General features: G+C 50.7%; 1 protein-coding gene across 2 annotated transcripts in view; it reads right to left on the reverse strand.

The window, feature by feature from the left end:
- Positions 1-8,254: 8,254 nt before the first annotated feature.
- The window catches only part of TNFRSF21 (TNF receptor superfamily member 21), a 34,676-nt gene continuing 28,471 nt past the window's right edge, over positions 8,255-14,459 (reverse strand). Inside the window, exons 5-7 of one of the 2 annotated variants that reach the window (XM_075049007.1) lie at positions 12,793-12,846; positions 10,252-10,471; positions 8,255-9,346 (exon numbers count right to left, since the gene is read on the reverse strand). In XM_075049007.1, the coding sequence (XP_074905108.1) occupies positions 9,117-9,346; positions 10,252-10,471; positions 12,793-12,846 (504 nt within the window). In that variant the 3' untranslated portion in view covers positions 8,255-9,116. The remainder of the gene's footprint in view (positions 9,347-10,251; positions 10,472-12,792; positions 12,847-14,459) is intronic. The other variant, XM_075049008.1, reaches the window with a different exon arrangement.

Here is a 14,459-nt window from a genome sequence, read left to right on the forward strand (position 1 = left end):
AGGTCAACTCACAGGTTGCCAACCAGCTGGCAAGGCCCATCCAGGGGTGGAAGGCAGGGGGTGCTCCTTCCTTGCAGGGGGGTTTGGAGGTGCCCCCCATCCTGAAGGCTGGCAGAGCACCAGTCCCTGCTCCCCCATCCTTCCACTGCAGAAATGATGGCCAGATGCAGGGCAGGGAGGTCCTGGAGAAAGGAAGAGAAAGAAACACAAAGATGAAAAAAGAGCTGGCTATTACCCAGCTGAAATCTTTATTTGCTACATTGCATTTCAAAAGCTTTAATTCCCTTTTCTCCCTTGGGGGAACCTGTTGGGAAGGTTTTCACTGCTCGTGGCCAGCTGTAATTTCTGGGTATGAATCCCCCCCACACATGGAACCACTTCACTTGCAAAGCCAAGAGCTCTGCTCACCGATTTCGGGTCTTTCTCCCGTCAACAGCTGTATGGGCATCACCCCATGGCCTTGCGCAGGGCAGGGTGAGGAAGCATCCCCACTCCGAGGAGACGGGACGGGCCAGGGCAAAAGGCAGGAGCGAGTGGTTTTCTCTGGGGAGAAGGAGGTAGAGGATGGAGGACAGGACCATTGGCTCAGCTCCGGAGCTGCACCTTCATCCCAGCTGCATGTGGCATGGTGGGGGCAAGACGAAGGCAGACATCTAACTAGGGAGCCAGCATAGCCAGGGATTTATTTCCAGCTTGAAAACTACTTTAAAGGGAATATTAATTAACGGAAAGCGTGGTTGGGAACACTGCCTCCAACGCTCCCAGTTTGCTGGGGCTCGGCTCTTCAAACTGTAAGCCTTACCCATATGTTCCTCAAGGGAGGCTGGTGTGGGGTCTGATGGGGTGACACTTTTCTCTGAATTTCACCCTGTTTTTTTTTTTTTCTTCTTGGTTTGCTGGTGGGGAGTTTCATCTCCATCCTTTAGTTTCCCCACCTGTAAAATGACAATCAAGCTGCCAGCCTCTGCTGTAAGGTACCCAGCGCTCCGCTCACTGGGAGAGCTGTAAGACAACTAGTTATTCTTATAATAAATTAATATTATCAGCAAAAGAGAAGCAGTTACCGTGCAAAGCACTCATCAGCCCACTGAAGCACCCTGGAAGATCAATGATTTAATCAATCTAATCCTTGCCAAGTATTAGTCTGGAAAGATCTGAGCTGCCAGAAACAAAGTCAGGCAGATTAATGTCCTGCCCAGAGTCCTGTTTCCCGCTGAGCCTGACAGGTCCTGGCAAAAGCTCCTGTGCCCAGAAATGTATTTTGAGACTAGCATGCTTGATGAGTAACTCATTCCCTTCAAATTAAATTAAGGCGAAGTTAATCTCATCTGTCGTGGGAAGGGAGCAGACAGGTGAAGCTGGTGTTGCTGCCAAGGGTTCCTGAGGGCTTGGAGCAGAAACGGGGTAGCAGGAGGACAGAGATATCAGGGTGTGTTGGCCCGTCTCTGCTGAGCACTGCAAAGCTCAAGGGCTTGCGGTATGAGGCAACAGCCGTGCCAGAAATACCCACAGCTGCCAAAACAGGCAGGTCCTCCACTGTCCCCCCAGGTCCCTCAGCTCCCAACCACGCCAGCAAGCAAGCAGGCAGTCATCTGCGGTTTTAGAGCCTTAAACTGGCTCAGCCAAAGGTGTGGTGGAAAGGAGAACTGGGGCAAGAAGGCGGCTGGGGTCTTCAGCTGGGCAAGGGGCGGAGGGGGAGCAAACCTTCACCGTATGCGTGTGGAGTATCGCCACAAATCCGCACCTAACAGACTGTGTGAGATGGCAAAACGGTGCTCCACGGGGTCCAAAAGAAGGCCAGCTGGCACGATCTGGCCACGTCCACACCAGTTGACTCTTTTAGTCATCCTAGACGGGGTGGCCACATTCAGGCTGCTGGTCAGGAGTGGTCTATGGCCAGACAGAGCTCCAGCGCCGTGCCTGGGAATTCCTGGGAAGCCCAGGCTGTGCCCAGGGCCGCTCCAACAACACTGAGTTTCATGCAGGGGACCCTTCCCTGAGACTGTTTCATGTGCTGGGATACATAAACCTGGTTCTCTCATAGCAAAAATGGAGAAAAAAAAGAAAAATCTGCCTTTTCTGTGGCTGGTTGCCTAGAGAAGATGTGGGGTCTCCACCCCTTGAGATGCTCAAAACTCAACTGAGCACAGCCTTGAGCAACCTGATCTCAGTCTAAGAGTAGATTCAGTTTTGAAGCTGTCCCTGCATTGAAAAGGGGGCTGCACTAGGTGATTTTAAAAGGTCCCTCCCAGCTTCAGTTAATGTTACGGTTCTAAATTATCCAATGATGCTGAAGGATGAGTAAACCTTGACCTAGAGATGGAGCTGCTTTATGGGTTTACACCAGCTTCGCCACCACTTATTCCACCTGCGGCTCCATGGTCTAGTCCAGGCTGTTCCAGGGTACCCACACAGCTTCTCTTGGCACCGCGGAGGTGGACCACACCGCGGAGGTGGACCACACCACGGAGGTGGAGCGGTACACCCAGGAGCAGGATGTCCTTCGGCTGGTTTTGCCATCTCAGTCACTGTGTTGTGAAACTACCGCTTTGGAAAACGCCTTCCAGAAACACCCCTCTCAGATAGAGCTGCTCACCTCTTCCTAAATCCCATTAACTGCTTAATTGGAAATTGCTTTTATTCTGCAGGGCACAAATCTCACATGCCGGTGCTCTGCTCAAGGTGTACAGCCATTTTGCTGCCCAGAGGATCCAGACAGTTTTGGGGAAAGCCCAAGGCAGCTACTAGGTTTGGGTTGCACCTTTTGTGCTATTGGGATCCCAGCAAAATATCATCCTGATATTTAGCAGAGCACTCTGGATAAAAATCAGTCACACAGTGAAGCCCTTTGAAAGAAACACAAGCTCACTGCTGATGTCCAAGCTGGTAGGTAGGTAGGAATCCAGAGAAAGCTGTCTTCAAGGAAGGTGCAAATGCTTTCTGCTGCCTCGTAGTAATGCTCAAGAGTCAAATAATTTTAAATAATAATAATAAAAAAGCTTCATTACTTTTACGTTACGTTTGCGCTGTGACTTACAGGACCATAGATAACTGGGATTGGAAAGGACCTCATGGGTCTCCAGCCCAACCTCCTGCTCAAGCAGGGCCAGCTCTGGGGTCAGACCAAGTTGCTCATGGCTTTATCTGGTCACAACTTCTTCCTTTGACCTGCTCCACTGTCCTCAGGGTGGAAAAGTTTCTTCTTACACTCACCTCTCTTGTTTCAACTTAGGGCCTCCATACAGTTTAATAACGACGCCAAAGTCCTGATGGACAACCTCAACCCCCTCCAAACCTACTACTGAAGAGGAAGGGAAGAAAACAAGACAACATGCCTGATTTTTACAGTGAAACAGAAGTCTTTCATCTTGGACCCAACGTGTTTTGAGGTTAGGGATGAGTTTTGAGCCGAGGAATGACGTTTCCAACAATAAAAAGGACATTTTCCCCTCCTGGCGCTGAAGGTGGATCCATGGACCTGCAAGGGTAGAAGATTGCCAGAGGAAAACAAGAAGACGCCTGGCATGGACATTTTTGAGTCACCTGCCTTGGGCTAAGGAGGACCTAAATGTACATCTCCCCCATCCACCCCTGTGGTTTAACCACCCATTTTTTATACAAAAATTTGGGCAGGAGCCCTGCCTGGCTCAGCTCCCCATCAAGACGTGCTCCCACTGACCAAGTTGCTCCTGCCTGTGCCGGGCAGTTTACTCCCAATGTTAGGACTAAAAAAGGTCAATCCTAAGGCTGCTCTTCACCTCCACACCTTTCCCAGCCATTCCCAGGGTGAGGTCCCCAGGTTCGGGACTGATGCGTATCCAGGGAAGAAAAACCCAAAGGGAAAATGCCATAATTTTGCATTTGTGTCTGTAAATTACCCACTGTGAGTTTTTGTGGGAGTTAGCAAGATTTCGGTCATGCCCTAAGTGAAAGATTTCCTTCTCTAGCATAGGGAAAATAAGAAGGGGGGGAAAAAAAAAAAAAGGCAATAAAGGAAAATTAAAAAGAAATTTTAAAAAAATTAAAAAGAAAAAACTCGCAGGGTTGCAACATTTTATAAACTTACAAATGTTTTTCCTCTCAAAAAATATCAGAGGAAAGACTAGATTCTGACTTTGAATTAGATCACTACTGTGGGTTAATCACACAGCCAAAGCAAATCTGAGAAGCAGAGAGAGGAACATCTCTAACATCACTTAATTGACTTCAGAGTCAGATACTCCAAGAGCATTTTAGGCACCTAAAGAACAGAGATGAGAACCTCACCTGGTTGTAACAGCACCTAAACCTGCAGAAAGGTTGATGCAAATTTAGGAAATCCCACAAAGTCACTGCCCGAGTTCCTGGCCAGCATCTTCATCAACAGCTGATCCAATGTTTTTCAGATGCTTCTGGTTTAATTTTTTTGGGGGGGTTCCCCTTTTTTCTGGATTATATTGGTTAAGAAAATGCTTGAGAAAGGGAGGGAAGCTGGAAGGGAAAATTAAATTACAGCAGTAGGAAGGAAAGTGTAAACCTCAAATGCTCACACAGTGAAGAAGCAGCTGTGTCCTAAAGGCTGGTTTGATAAACACGTCAGGGGCTGCCACCGCTAGACGCGTACTCGATGAACACGTAAATGACGGCTCCTCTTATTTCTCCTCCATCTTCCCATTTCCTACCAGTTGCCCTGGAAACTTCCCTGTCGCGGTACTCACGGGAGCAAAGTCCAAGAGAAGGAAACCAGCTGCAAAAGCCTTCGTGACTTAAAAGCTCGCAGCCAAGCGACGCTAGAGGAGGATTTGGGTGTGAGCCGTCCCTGTGCCGACCTGCCTCCATCCCATCCCTGCAACCCCGGGGATGGGGATGGGCCCCCCCAATATCCCCTGCATCCCACGCCGACCCCACGGGGCATCCTCGGGTGGCATCGCCACCCATCTCCCCGCAGGTTATTCGCACGAAGGCTGCGCGGATTCCTCCTCCGCAGAGACTGTGTTGCAATTCACCGACAATTAGCTGATGTAAAAGGAGCTGGAGGGCTGAATAACCTCCCAGAAGACCCCGGGTGCTTTTCCAACCGGGGATGCAAGCAATCACAGCCGGAGGGTTGCAATTAATTCCCCATTAGGATAAAATCCAATTAGGCTGGGGTAGGAGGAAAGTGCACCAGATGCTTTGTTCTTCTGCAGGGAGCACCTGCAATTCATGGGGAAAAAAAAAAAAAAAAGAGAATAAAAAAAAAAATTCCGAACCTCATTTGCACTGGAGGAATTAAAAGACTCTGGAACAGCAGAGCCATCCAGTCCTGAGGATGCCAGGCCACGCTAGAGGCATCTCGGGAGGGTTTTGTCCCAGCAAACACTGTGACCTTGGGGGAAGATGCAATTTTCACACCTCACGTCCAAGCCCACAGCAAGCAGGACTGGAGCGGCTGATCTTTCGTGTGACCTACACGAAAAACGCTGGTCTCTGCTCTGATGCCAGATGCCCGCAGCAGGTAGAGGAGGGGAGCACGGCTGCACTCGTCTTCCCTTCTGTCCCCTCTGGTTTCACAGGCTCTGCCATCCAGGACTGCCACCCCAGCACCCAAATCTCCCCTCCTCCTGGTGTCCCCAGGTGGAAGACAGCACACAAGGAGCAAACACTGCGACTGACCGAGGCCAAGCAAGGGACAAAGCAAAACTGTGCATTTTAAACCCCCGCCTCTCGCCTACAATGCACCCTTGAGTACGTTTTTAATGCATACTTTGCATAAAATGCAAAATACGTTTTTATGCATACTATTATGTATTTATAAAGGTCTTTGTATTCGCAGCTTTACCTTGCTAAACCCATTTAGCCAAAAACTTCACCCATTCGAGTTGCACACCAGAACTGGTCTTGCAGCATGCAAGGTTTGTGCATTGCCCACGATGCCCCAAATAAGCCACGTACGAGGACAAGGACAGTCTCTCCCTGCTGTGCAGTTATGCCTCCTTGCCATGAACCCATGGATCCTACCTGCCTGCTTTATTTTCTTAAGGTATAAAAGAGGTGGCTCAGAGGAAGGGTGGGGGCACAGGGTTTGTGGCTCCTCACACCTCCCACGCTGCCAGGAAATACCCTGCCTCTACGTGTGGCTCAGCTGCTCTCAGACATTTCCCCTGCACACCCCCAGATACATAGAATATTTATATATATATATATATAATGCACATAGATAAAGACATACTAAAATAATTTTAAATGTGTAAATATATAAATAACATAATATAGAAAAATATTTATGTAGTATACATTAAATACATATAATAAATGAATATATTGCACACACATACGCAAACAGCAAAGGGCTGCTTAGAGGGCACAGCTCAGAAATAGGAGACGATGGAGCCAGGGACAAGACCAACATCCAGGCACGAGCAAAGGAGGGAGCGATGCTGGAAGCATCCACAGCACAGATGGAGCTGAGGATTGCCCAAATCCTGGCCTGCCCTGTCGCCTGTCACCAAGATGAGTTAAATACACCCCGACAGCCCAGGCACCCACCTGCGCCCACTTTTACAGCTTCCTTGGCCAGGAGATGCTGAGGAGGCACAAGGCACCTCCATGACATGCCCACGCCGAGGCATTTCTTCAGCTGGCTGCTAAATCCTCTTTCCAGGACTTTTTTTTTTGCTTTACCTTCAAACCCCATCAGAAAACACGAGTGGCTGCCGGGATGGGAAGCGGAGCTGCGGGATGGGGCCGGCGGTGCCCTGGGAGGGTGGCACGATGGCTCTGGTGCTTCCACCCATGGGTTTACCTGGGAGAACCTGGACCACCAGAAAAGGACAAATCCCCAATTGCCCAGCTAGACTCACTCCGAGAGCCTGCTAAGGATAATTTAAAGCTGGTGGTTTGTGCTTGCCCTAAGCTATTGATTGAGCCCACGATTGCACGCCTTCCCTCCCCTTGTCCATTCTTGCCCAGGCATATCGACAGCAACCACCGCCGCTCCCAACACAGACATTAAAAAAAAAAAACCCGCTTGCCAACAAGGTGGCATTAGGCTCCACCTCAAATTACTGCTTTTAGCAACCTGGTGTACGGCAGGCACACCAGCCACGCTCGCTATTTCTTCGTGATGCTTTGAAGACATATTGCAGCCACCAAAAGCTCAATGCTTCATTGCCAGTGAGGGAAAAACCCCACCCCAGCGCTCCCAATAAAGGCTCTTGCTATTTTGCGCTGTATTTCACCTGTCCGTGTGTTGAAAAGTTTTAATCCTGTACCTACATATAGTCCTGTAACAGCAATTTTCAGTGCCAGCCAGAAGGAAAACACAGTACCCTAGTTAACAGAAAACACTCTGGAGCTAAGTATACGAAATGACAGTGTAATAAACCAGAAGCATTTGTCCCATTAAGGTTTCCATTTGTAGACAGAATAACAAGGGATGAGTTATTTGGAAGTAGAGATTTTAAGGACATTGGTCATGTAACAGGGCAAGAGAAATGCTGTGACTGCAAGACCTTCGCTCAGGAGTGACTCAGCACAGCAGCTGCGTCCTGGAAAATTAATACTTCAGCCCCCTCAAAATGCTTGCAAAGCCTTTGAGAGCTTGCAAAAACCAACCCTGGAAGCCCCACCAGCCATCTGATCTGCTCACGGCTACAGGGATTAACACCCGTCCCCCACCCTGGCTCCGTGTGGGGACCTGCCCCACAGGGCAGCATCCCCCCCCGGCTGCAGAGAGCTCCAGCAGCGACCGTGGGGACTCGAGGCAGTGCTGTCAATGGAAAGCAATCACATTTTAGCCTCAGGGCTACAGAAAACAACCCCCTCGCCACCCCCAAACCCCCAAATCTCCCTCTTCACCCCGCCACGGGCACCCTGAGCAGCCCCTGCTCCAACCCAGGTGTCCCCGAGCAGAGGCAGGCGTTAAGGAGGTTAATGCAGAATCATGTCAAGTAACAAACACCTAGTATTTATTAATAAATTAGTACACTGGAAGGCAATTTTTCAATTCGTTCCCCTCTTCCCCCACTCCCACCCCTTCCCACGGGCCGGCACACGCCACCCTCGTATCATGATTTCTTCAAATTGAGCGTAGTACAGACTGTTCATTACGGGAGCATAATAGTTGCAAATATAATCAGACAGACTTCTTACGATGCAGCTTTTTTTCCCCCACCCCCCAACCTCTTTTCTTTTAATAAAAAGTGAAGTGTGATTTGAAGAGACTATTAAGACCGGGCAAGGTCTTTGGAGAACCTATCGGCCACGTCTGTATAAAAAACAAGAGACACGAGTGTAAAAGCATAGCTTGGTTTAAGTCTTACACCACGAGGAGAGCAGGACCACCGGTGGCCGCCTTCACCTCCCCACGTCCAGCACCGGCTCCCTTCGGGGCCCCCGCCGTTCCCACAAGCGGCAAGGCAACATAACTCCTTACATTCGACTGAAGGCAAAGGACCTTTTCATCACCTCGAAGGTTGGTGGGACTGACCCTTTTCTTTGCGTTTCAAGCGCTTCTGCTTTAGCTTATAGGAGCGCGATGCATTGTCCGGGTGAAAACCATACAATAAATAACCGTGCTAGTAAAATCTCAGCAATGGATATGAGCTATACAATAGTACATTAAAAAAAAAAGTCAGCTCGAGTGGGAAGCTTAGCTGCTTTAAGAGACGGTAACCAGCAACGATTGGGGTTTTTTTTTGCGTGTTTTTGCCATTCACCGCTCCGAGGCGAAGGGAAGTGGTGGGAGACGGTCACTCCGAGCGACAGCTTTGACAGAAGATGTGGGTTACAGAGCAATCCCCGATTTGATGTGTTAAGTTACACCAGATTTGTGGTCTTTTAGTTCGTTAACTGCATTTTTTTTTTATTTTTTTTTTTTTTTTTTAAAGTGCATCGACTGATCTGATTGGAATGAGAACAAGGAGAAGAGATGCTCGGGAAAGGGGCAGAGGGTGCAAAGACTTGGACTGAGCAATAGAGTTAAGGTGGAGGGGTGCAACACTGGCAAACTGCCCCCCCTCCAGAAACCAAGGACACCTCAACGAAAATACTGGCCATATAATCTACAACAAAACCTGCCTGCATATTGTCGGTCATCTTAACGAGTGCCAAGCTAGCTCTAGCAGATATTCGGAGAGTGCGTGGTGACCCAGTGCCTACAGTAAGTCGGGAAGGTGGCTATAGACAGAGTCCAGGAGGGTCTGGCTGGCTTCCTGGCTCTTGACTCCAGCGATCTCAAATAGCCTGTCCAGCTTGTCTTCAGCCTGCGGGATCTCCTCTATCACGTGGAGCTCCTCGGGGTTGAGGATGTGCAGCATGTCGTCGAAGATGGGCTGCAGGTCGCACGGGTCCAAACGCACCTGGCGCAGGACGGTGTCCTTCTTTTCTGCAGGAGGAAAGGAGAAGGTGGTCAAGAAACCCCTCAGGAAACCTCTGCTAACCAGGGCTTGCTCTCCTTAGAGAGCTCGGTCCATCCCCTGGTGCCACCTCTGAGAGGGACACACCACCAGGAGAATCGAGGGAAAAGATGGAGGGTGATGAGCGATGGGGTGGGGAGAAAATGGAGAAGCCAGCGCTGCTGAGGCACCTAATTCAGGATCCCGCTAGAGCAAATACAGCATTTATAAATGCTGAATGGCCAATGTGGAAAAGTGAAGGCAGGAGGGGAGCCAAAAAAGCTGAATTCTGCTCTTTTGAGATGTTTTCATTGGGTCAGCTTCATTTCCGCACCCAAGTATAAATTTGGTAGGTTGACTGAGCTCAGTGTTTCACCTTCATCAGAAGTTAAAGAAGATTAAATGCAGCAACTTAAATGCAGTAAATTAAACCCCCTCAAAAAAGGGGGGCGACTAACGGTGAGTTAGATCTCAAGTCACATGCTGCAGCAAGCAGGACCAAGGGTGGAAAAAAAAAAAAATTCAATCTTGGAATGACATTTTTCTGGTTCATCTCGTGCAGTAACATACAGGCCAACGCAACAGCCAAAATTCAGGAGAAACCCCCTCAAACATCCAGGGATGCTACAACTTCTCTGGCAGCACTTCAAAGAGTTAAAAGCGTTTAAAAGTGTTTTCCCGTCTCAAATCTGTATCATCTTTGCTAACAGGATATGCTGGTCTGGAATGAGGATGTGATAAACATATCCCGGAGAGCCAGTTTTCCCAGTTATTTACTTTAACGGTATCACGATGGGCAGCTCTGCCACGTGTGCTGACCGCAGGGGACACACCGTGGCATCCCTTTGGTCCTCCCGCTCCCCCCCCCCCCCGGCCCAGGCTGATTTTTTGGTACCTTTGGTAATAAAAGAGCCTGTCCGGCTGAGCGCGGAGGAGCCGCTGGAGGTCGAGTCGCACCGCAGGAGGGGCTCTGCTTCGTCGACGAAGAAGCATTTCTTCTCCGAAGGCGAGGGCTCCACGGTGAGGACGGCCGCCTCGGGGGGCTTGGGGCTGGGGCTGGGCGCGGGGCTGAGCGGGCTGGGGCTCACCGGCAGCGCCAGTCTGTCAGCTTCCAGCTTCGGGGGAAAGAAAGAGAGGGAAAATTAGCTCAGAGGGATGCTACGCCATGAGCTCGCACTCAAAACCGCCTGCATCCCGGCTTTCAACACACCCCAGCCCACCCTTGGCAAGTGGTCCCTGCATTTGGGTGGCCTCCTGCTCCCAGGGGACCTGCTGACCCAGAACGGGCACCGGGGGTAACCGGGGGGGGCATCAGTGCTGGCGTTTGGCACGTCGGCACTCAACGGGCAGGAGGGGTAACGCAACCCGCGCTCTTGGTAGGAGCAACCGCAGCACCAGGACGGTGCATGCAACCGCAGCAGAGCATTTTAACTTGGTTTTCCTTCTCGCTCTGGGTTTATTAGAGCCCAAAGAGCAGCTCTTGGGGGCAACAGGTGATGATGCCCAAGCAGGTAAGCTCCCCCAGGAAACCTGCTCCATAGCTATTGTTTGCTAAAAGCAAGGCACAGCCCAGCTCCATGCCTCCAACCAGTGCCGAGGCTTCAGGGAGAGAGCTGCGAGACCCCTCGGGGATCTCCACTGCAGCACACTCCTGTGACCAGCTACGCTGGTAACGTTTTGAGTTAATGATTTATTTGCCCTCACGAGCACCCCATTAAAGCATGATGCAGAAAATCCATCCCACGCGGCTCCAAGTTCAGGACTGGGAAGGACAAGCAGGGGCTGGCATTGACCACAGCGTCACCCAAGTGCTTTTGCTTTTTGCTACCCTGATGCGAGCCAAGGGCAAGCGTTTGGCTCCGCGGTCCCGAAGACACAGGGAACAGCAAGCACTGCTGGGACATGCTGTGCTGGGAAGCCGGCGTAAACCTATTTCCTAATTTGACCGTGCTCTGCATCTTCCTTCTTGCATCTCCTTCCTACCCCCATGGTAGCAGCCAACATTATCCACCCTCCTCCACCTCTCAGCATCCCCTTGGTGTGCAAATCTCAAGCAGAGCATTTCTGGTTCCCATTCCCTGCAGGGATGAGAGGCTCAGGGCAGCATCCCCACATCCCTGCCTAGCAGCTCGCACACCTCTGCAGGTCACCAGGTCCCCCCCAAGCAAGTCGCTTTAAGGACCATCTAATATTTAACATCTTCCCAAACCCCTCATCCCTGCTTGACCTGCCACAGAGCAGAATTGCGAGGCTTGTCCACGTGCAACCCACTCTCCCAACAGCATTTCACAACCCTGTTTTCTCCTTCTACAGAGGGAAGACCAGGCTATTCCTGCTAACACGCTTTTACTTACTACCCAGGGATTAAAATGCAAAATTTGGATTAAAGGCTGTGGGACAGGGAGCTGCTGAGCCACCTCCGCGCCAGCATGGATGTGCCTGCGCATTCCTCATCCGTGTCGAGGAATTTGCCACCCACAAATCACATGTCTGCTGAGACGCCCATTAGTTCACATTAAATTAACATTGAAGCCTGTCCCTGGTAGAATAAAAGTTTTGGGTGGTTTTTTTTTTTCTTCCCCATTGAAAATAAACAGGGGACGATTTGTTCTAGCTCAGCATGTTACGCAATAGGCATGTTAAAAATAAAAGTCAGCTTTAATTTTTAATTAAAAGAATCTGCCTTCTCCTCTGAAACTCCCTTTCCAGTACAGCTCATCAACAAGAATCAGCCTATTGCCTATTGGGGAAAAGCAAGGGAAGGACCAGAACAGCGGCTGGCCACTTTCCAAATTGCAACATGCTCCGATTTCCCCTTTAAAAAAATAACAAACACGCTTTAGGGGTTAGTTTTTCCTCGTGCAACTCATCTATTTAATATCCAGCCACAAACCCACCTCCTGATTTCCAAAAAGGAGCCCGACGGCCAAGGAACAATTACAGGGAGGGCACGGAGCAGCCGGCTGCCCCAGCTCTGCCTTCCCAGCAGAGGGGAAAAACCCTTCCCAGAAGCAAGTCATTTAGAGTTTAATTAAACAGCTGCTAAAGCAGCTGAGGTTATTTGACTGTAGGCATCCCGGGAGCCCAAAGCTTTCCAAATAGCTGAACGGTTGCAAGCTTGAGGCAAAGCAAACAGGATGCTTGGATGAGTGTTAATGTTTAAACCGCGGGAAGAAAGCGAGTGGGAACGAGGGTTTTGAGAGGCCGGGGAAAGCAAAAGGTTGTTGCGAGGTGAAGCCTGTGGAATAGGTGTAAAAATACACCATTCATAGTCCACGCCGTGACTCACTTGCTCAAAACCACCTTGGCCGCTCCTGTTTTTAAGAACGGCAGCGCTCGAGCAAAACCGAGCTCTGACTGGAAGAAAAAAAAAAAAACAAACCCAAACCAACCCTCTGAAGCTCTTTTGCCTTTGCAGAGCCACCGCATTTCTCACCTTTCCGTCATCGTTGCAGGGGTCCTGCGCTTGCCACTGAGGCTGCATTTGCACCTGCACAGACAAACACATGGGAGACTGTTAGACGCACGGTCCTGCCTGAAAACCGAAGGCGCCGCGGCGGCTTTGACGCGTCAGCAGCCTCCTGCGACCGGTCAGTCGTACCGGGGCACTCTGCCAATTTTCTTTTTTTTTTTTTCCTAAGCACTGCAGCAAGAGATTTGCAATGCCAAAAAAAAAAAAAAAAAAAAAAATCCGAAAAGCTCCTGTGTACTTCCAGCCCTTTAGGATGTGGCTCAAGCACCAACATCCTCTTGGATCCCAGTGCCTCTGGGAGGATGCTCTAAGCAGCTCAGGGTATCTGAAGGTCCTTCCTAAAAGGAAGAAAAGGGGACAGAAGGGGGTGGGTGCAGAAGATGACATAGGCTTGGCTTTGTTTTCTTTTCACAGCTGCTCCCAACAGCTCTGCTTGAACTGGTTTGTCCCATTTTCTGCCTTTGTTTTACTGTACCGCAATAAAAGCTCGACTGGGACAAACAGAAACTGCGGCTGCTGTGCTAATGTTAGGAAGGAGCAGTCGTAGGCACTAAAAAAAAAAAACAACCCCTCCCTTGGGCAACGCTTCCCTGTAATTCCTCCTGCAGGTGGTAATAAAAGCCGGTGGCAGGTTTGCTGCTGCCGAGGGTGGCTGTGCACCCTCCTGGGATGTGGGGGGGGGGGGATAAATTTAGCACCGAGGCGGCCGTTTCCCGGATTCCCTGCCAAAAGATGACACCCAGCTGACACCAGCCCTATTCCCAGGTCTGTTATGCCTCCGTAGGGGATGTAGGAGGAGAAACCCCAGCACACGGGGCAGGGTGGGCTGGGCGGCAGCCCCACGCGGGCGATGCCGCAGATGCAGCGAGAGATGCTCTCGCTGCGGTCCCCACGGGCGCAGGGGGGATCCGCTCAGACGAGCGGCTTCATGGTGCACGTGGTGTTTGGGGGTCTACCTTCGGGGCAGACCAGACCTCGGAAGGTGAAACACCACCGGGCGGGCCACAAGGTCTCATCGGGGTGGCAGAGAGATGCGGCGACGGGGCGCAGGCGCTGCAAAGCAGAAGGCAAGCCCTTCGCCAGGATGGGAAGGGCACGAGGGTGCTCAGCACCCTGGGGTGGGGAAGAGCCCAAATGTCCTCTCCGTGTCCTTCACCTCCCTGGCCAGGTTTCAGAAGAGCACCCGACATCACCTCTGCGGTGGAGCCGGCGTCCCTCAACACAAGGCAGCCCTGCAGAAATGCTACTCACGTCAAGCCTGACGTGACCCAGGACAGGCAACGCCGGGTCTGGGGAGGGTTTAGACGCCAAGACCAAAATGCAGCCCTCCATGGAGGAAGCAGCTCTTCCCCACTGGCCCCGGCCATTCATGGGCCAAGTGCTTCTCCAAGCTGAAGGTGGTGTCTCCATGAGAGCTCCTGGTGGCTTCTCCTTTCTATGGATTTGCCCACCCACTTTTTCAACTCAAACCATGATGAAGAGTCGATGAAGCCGTGACGAAGGGTTTTCAAACTCAATTAGAGGTTGAATAAGTCAGTGCCGAGTTCGGCTTGTTATGACCTTGCCATCTTCTAGTTTCATCTTACACTCCCAAGCCCATTATACTGCAAATACACAGACCCAAGGAGATG

The sequence above is a fragment of the Buteo buteo genome, chromosome 17 (assembly GCF_964188355.1).
Source record: "Buteo buteo chromosome 17, bButBut1.hap1.1, whole genome shotgun sequence".
Classification (NCBI taxonomy): Eukaryota; Metazoa; Chordata; class Aves; order Accipitriformes; family Accipitridae; genus Buteo; species Buteo buteo.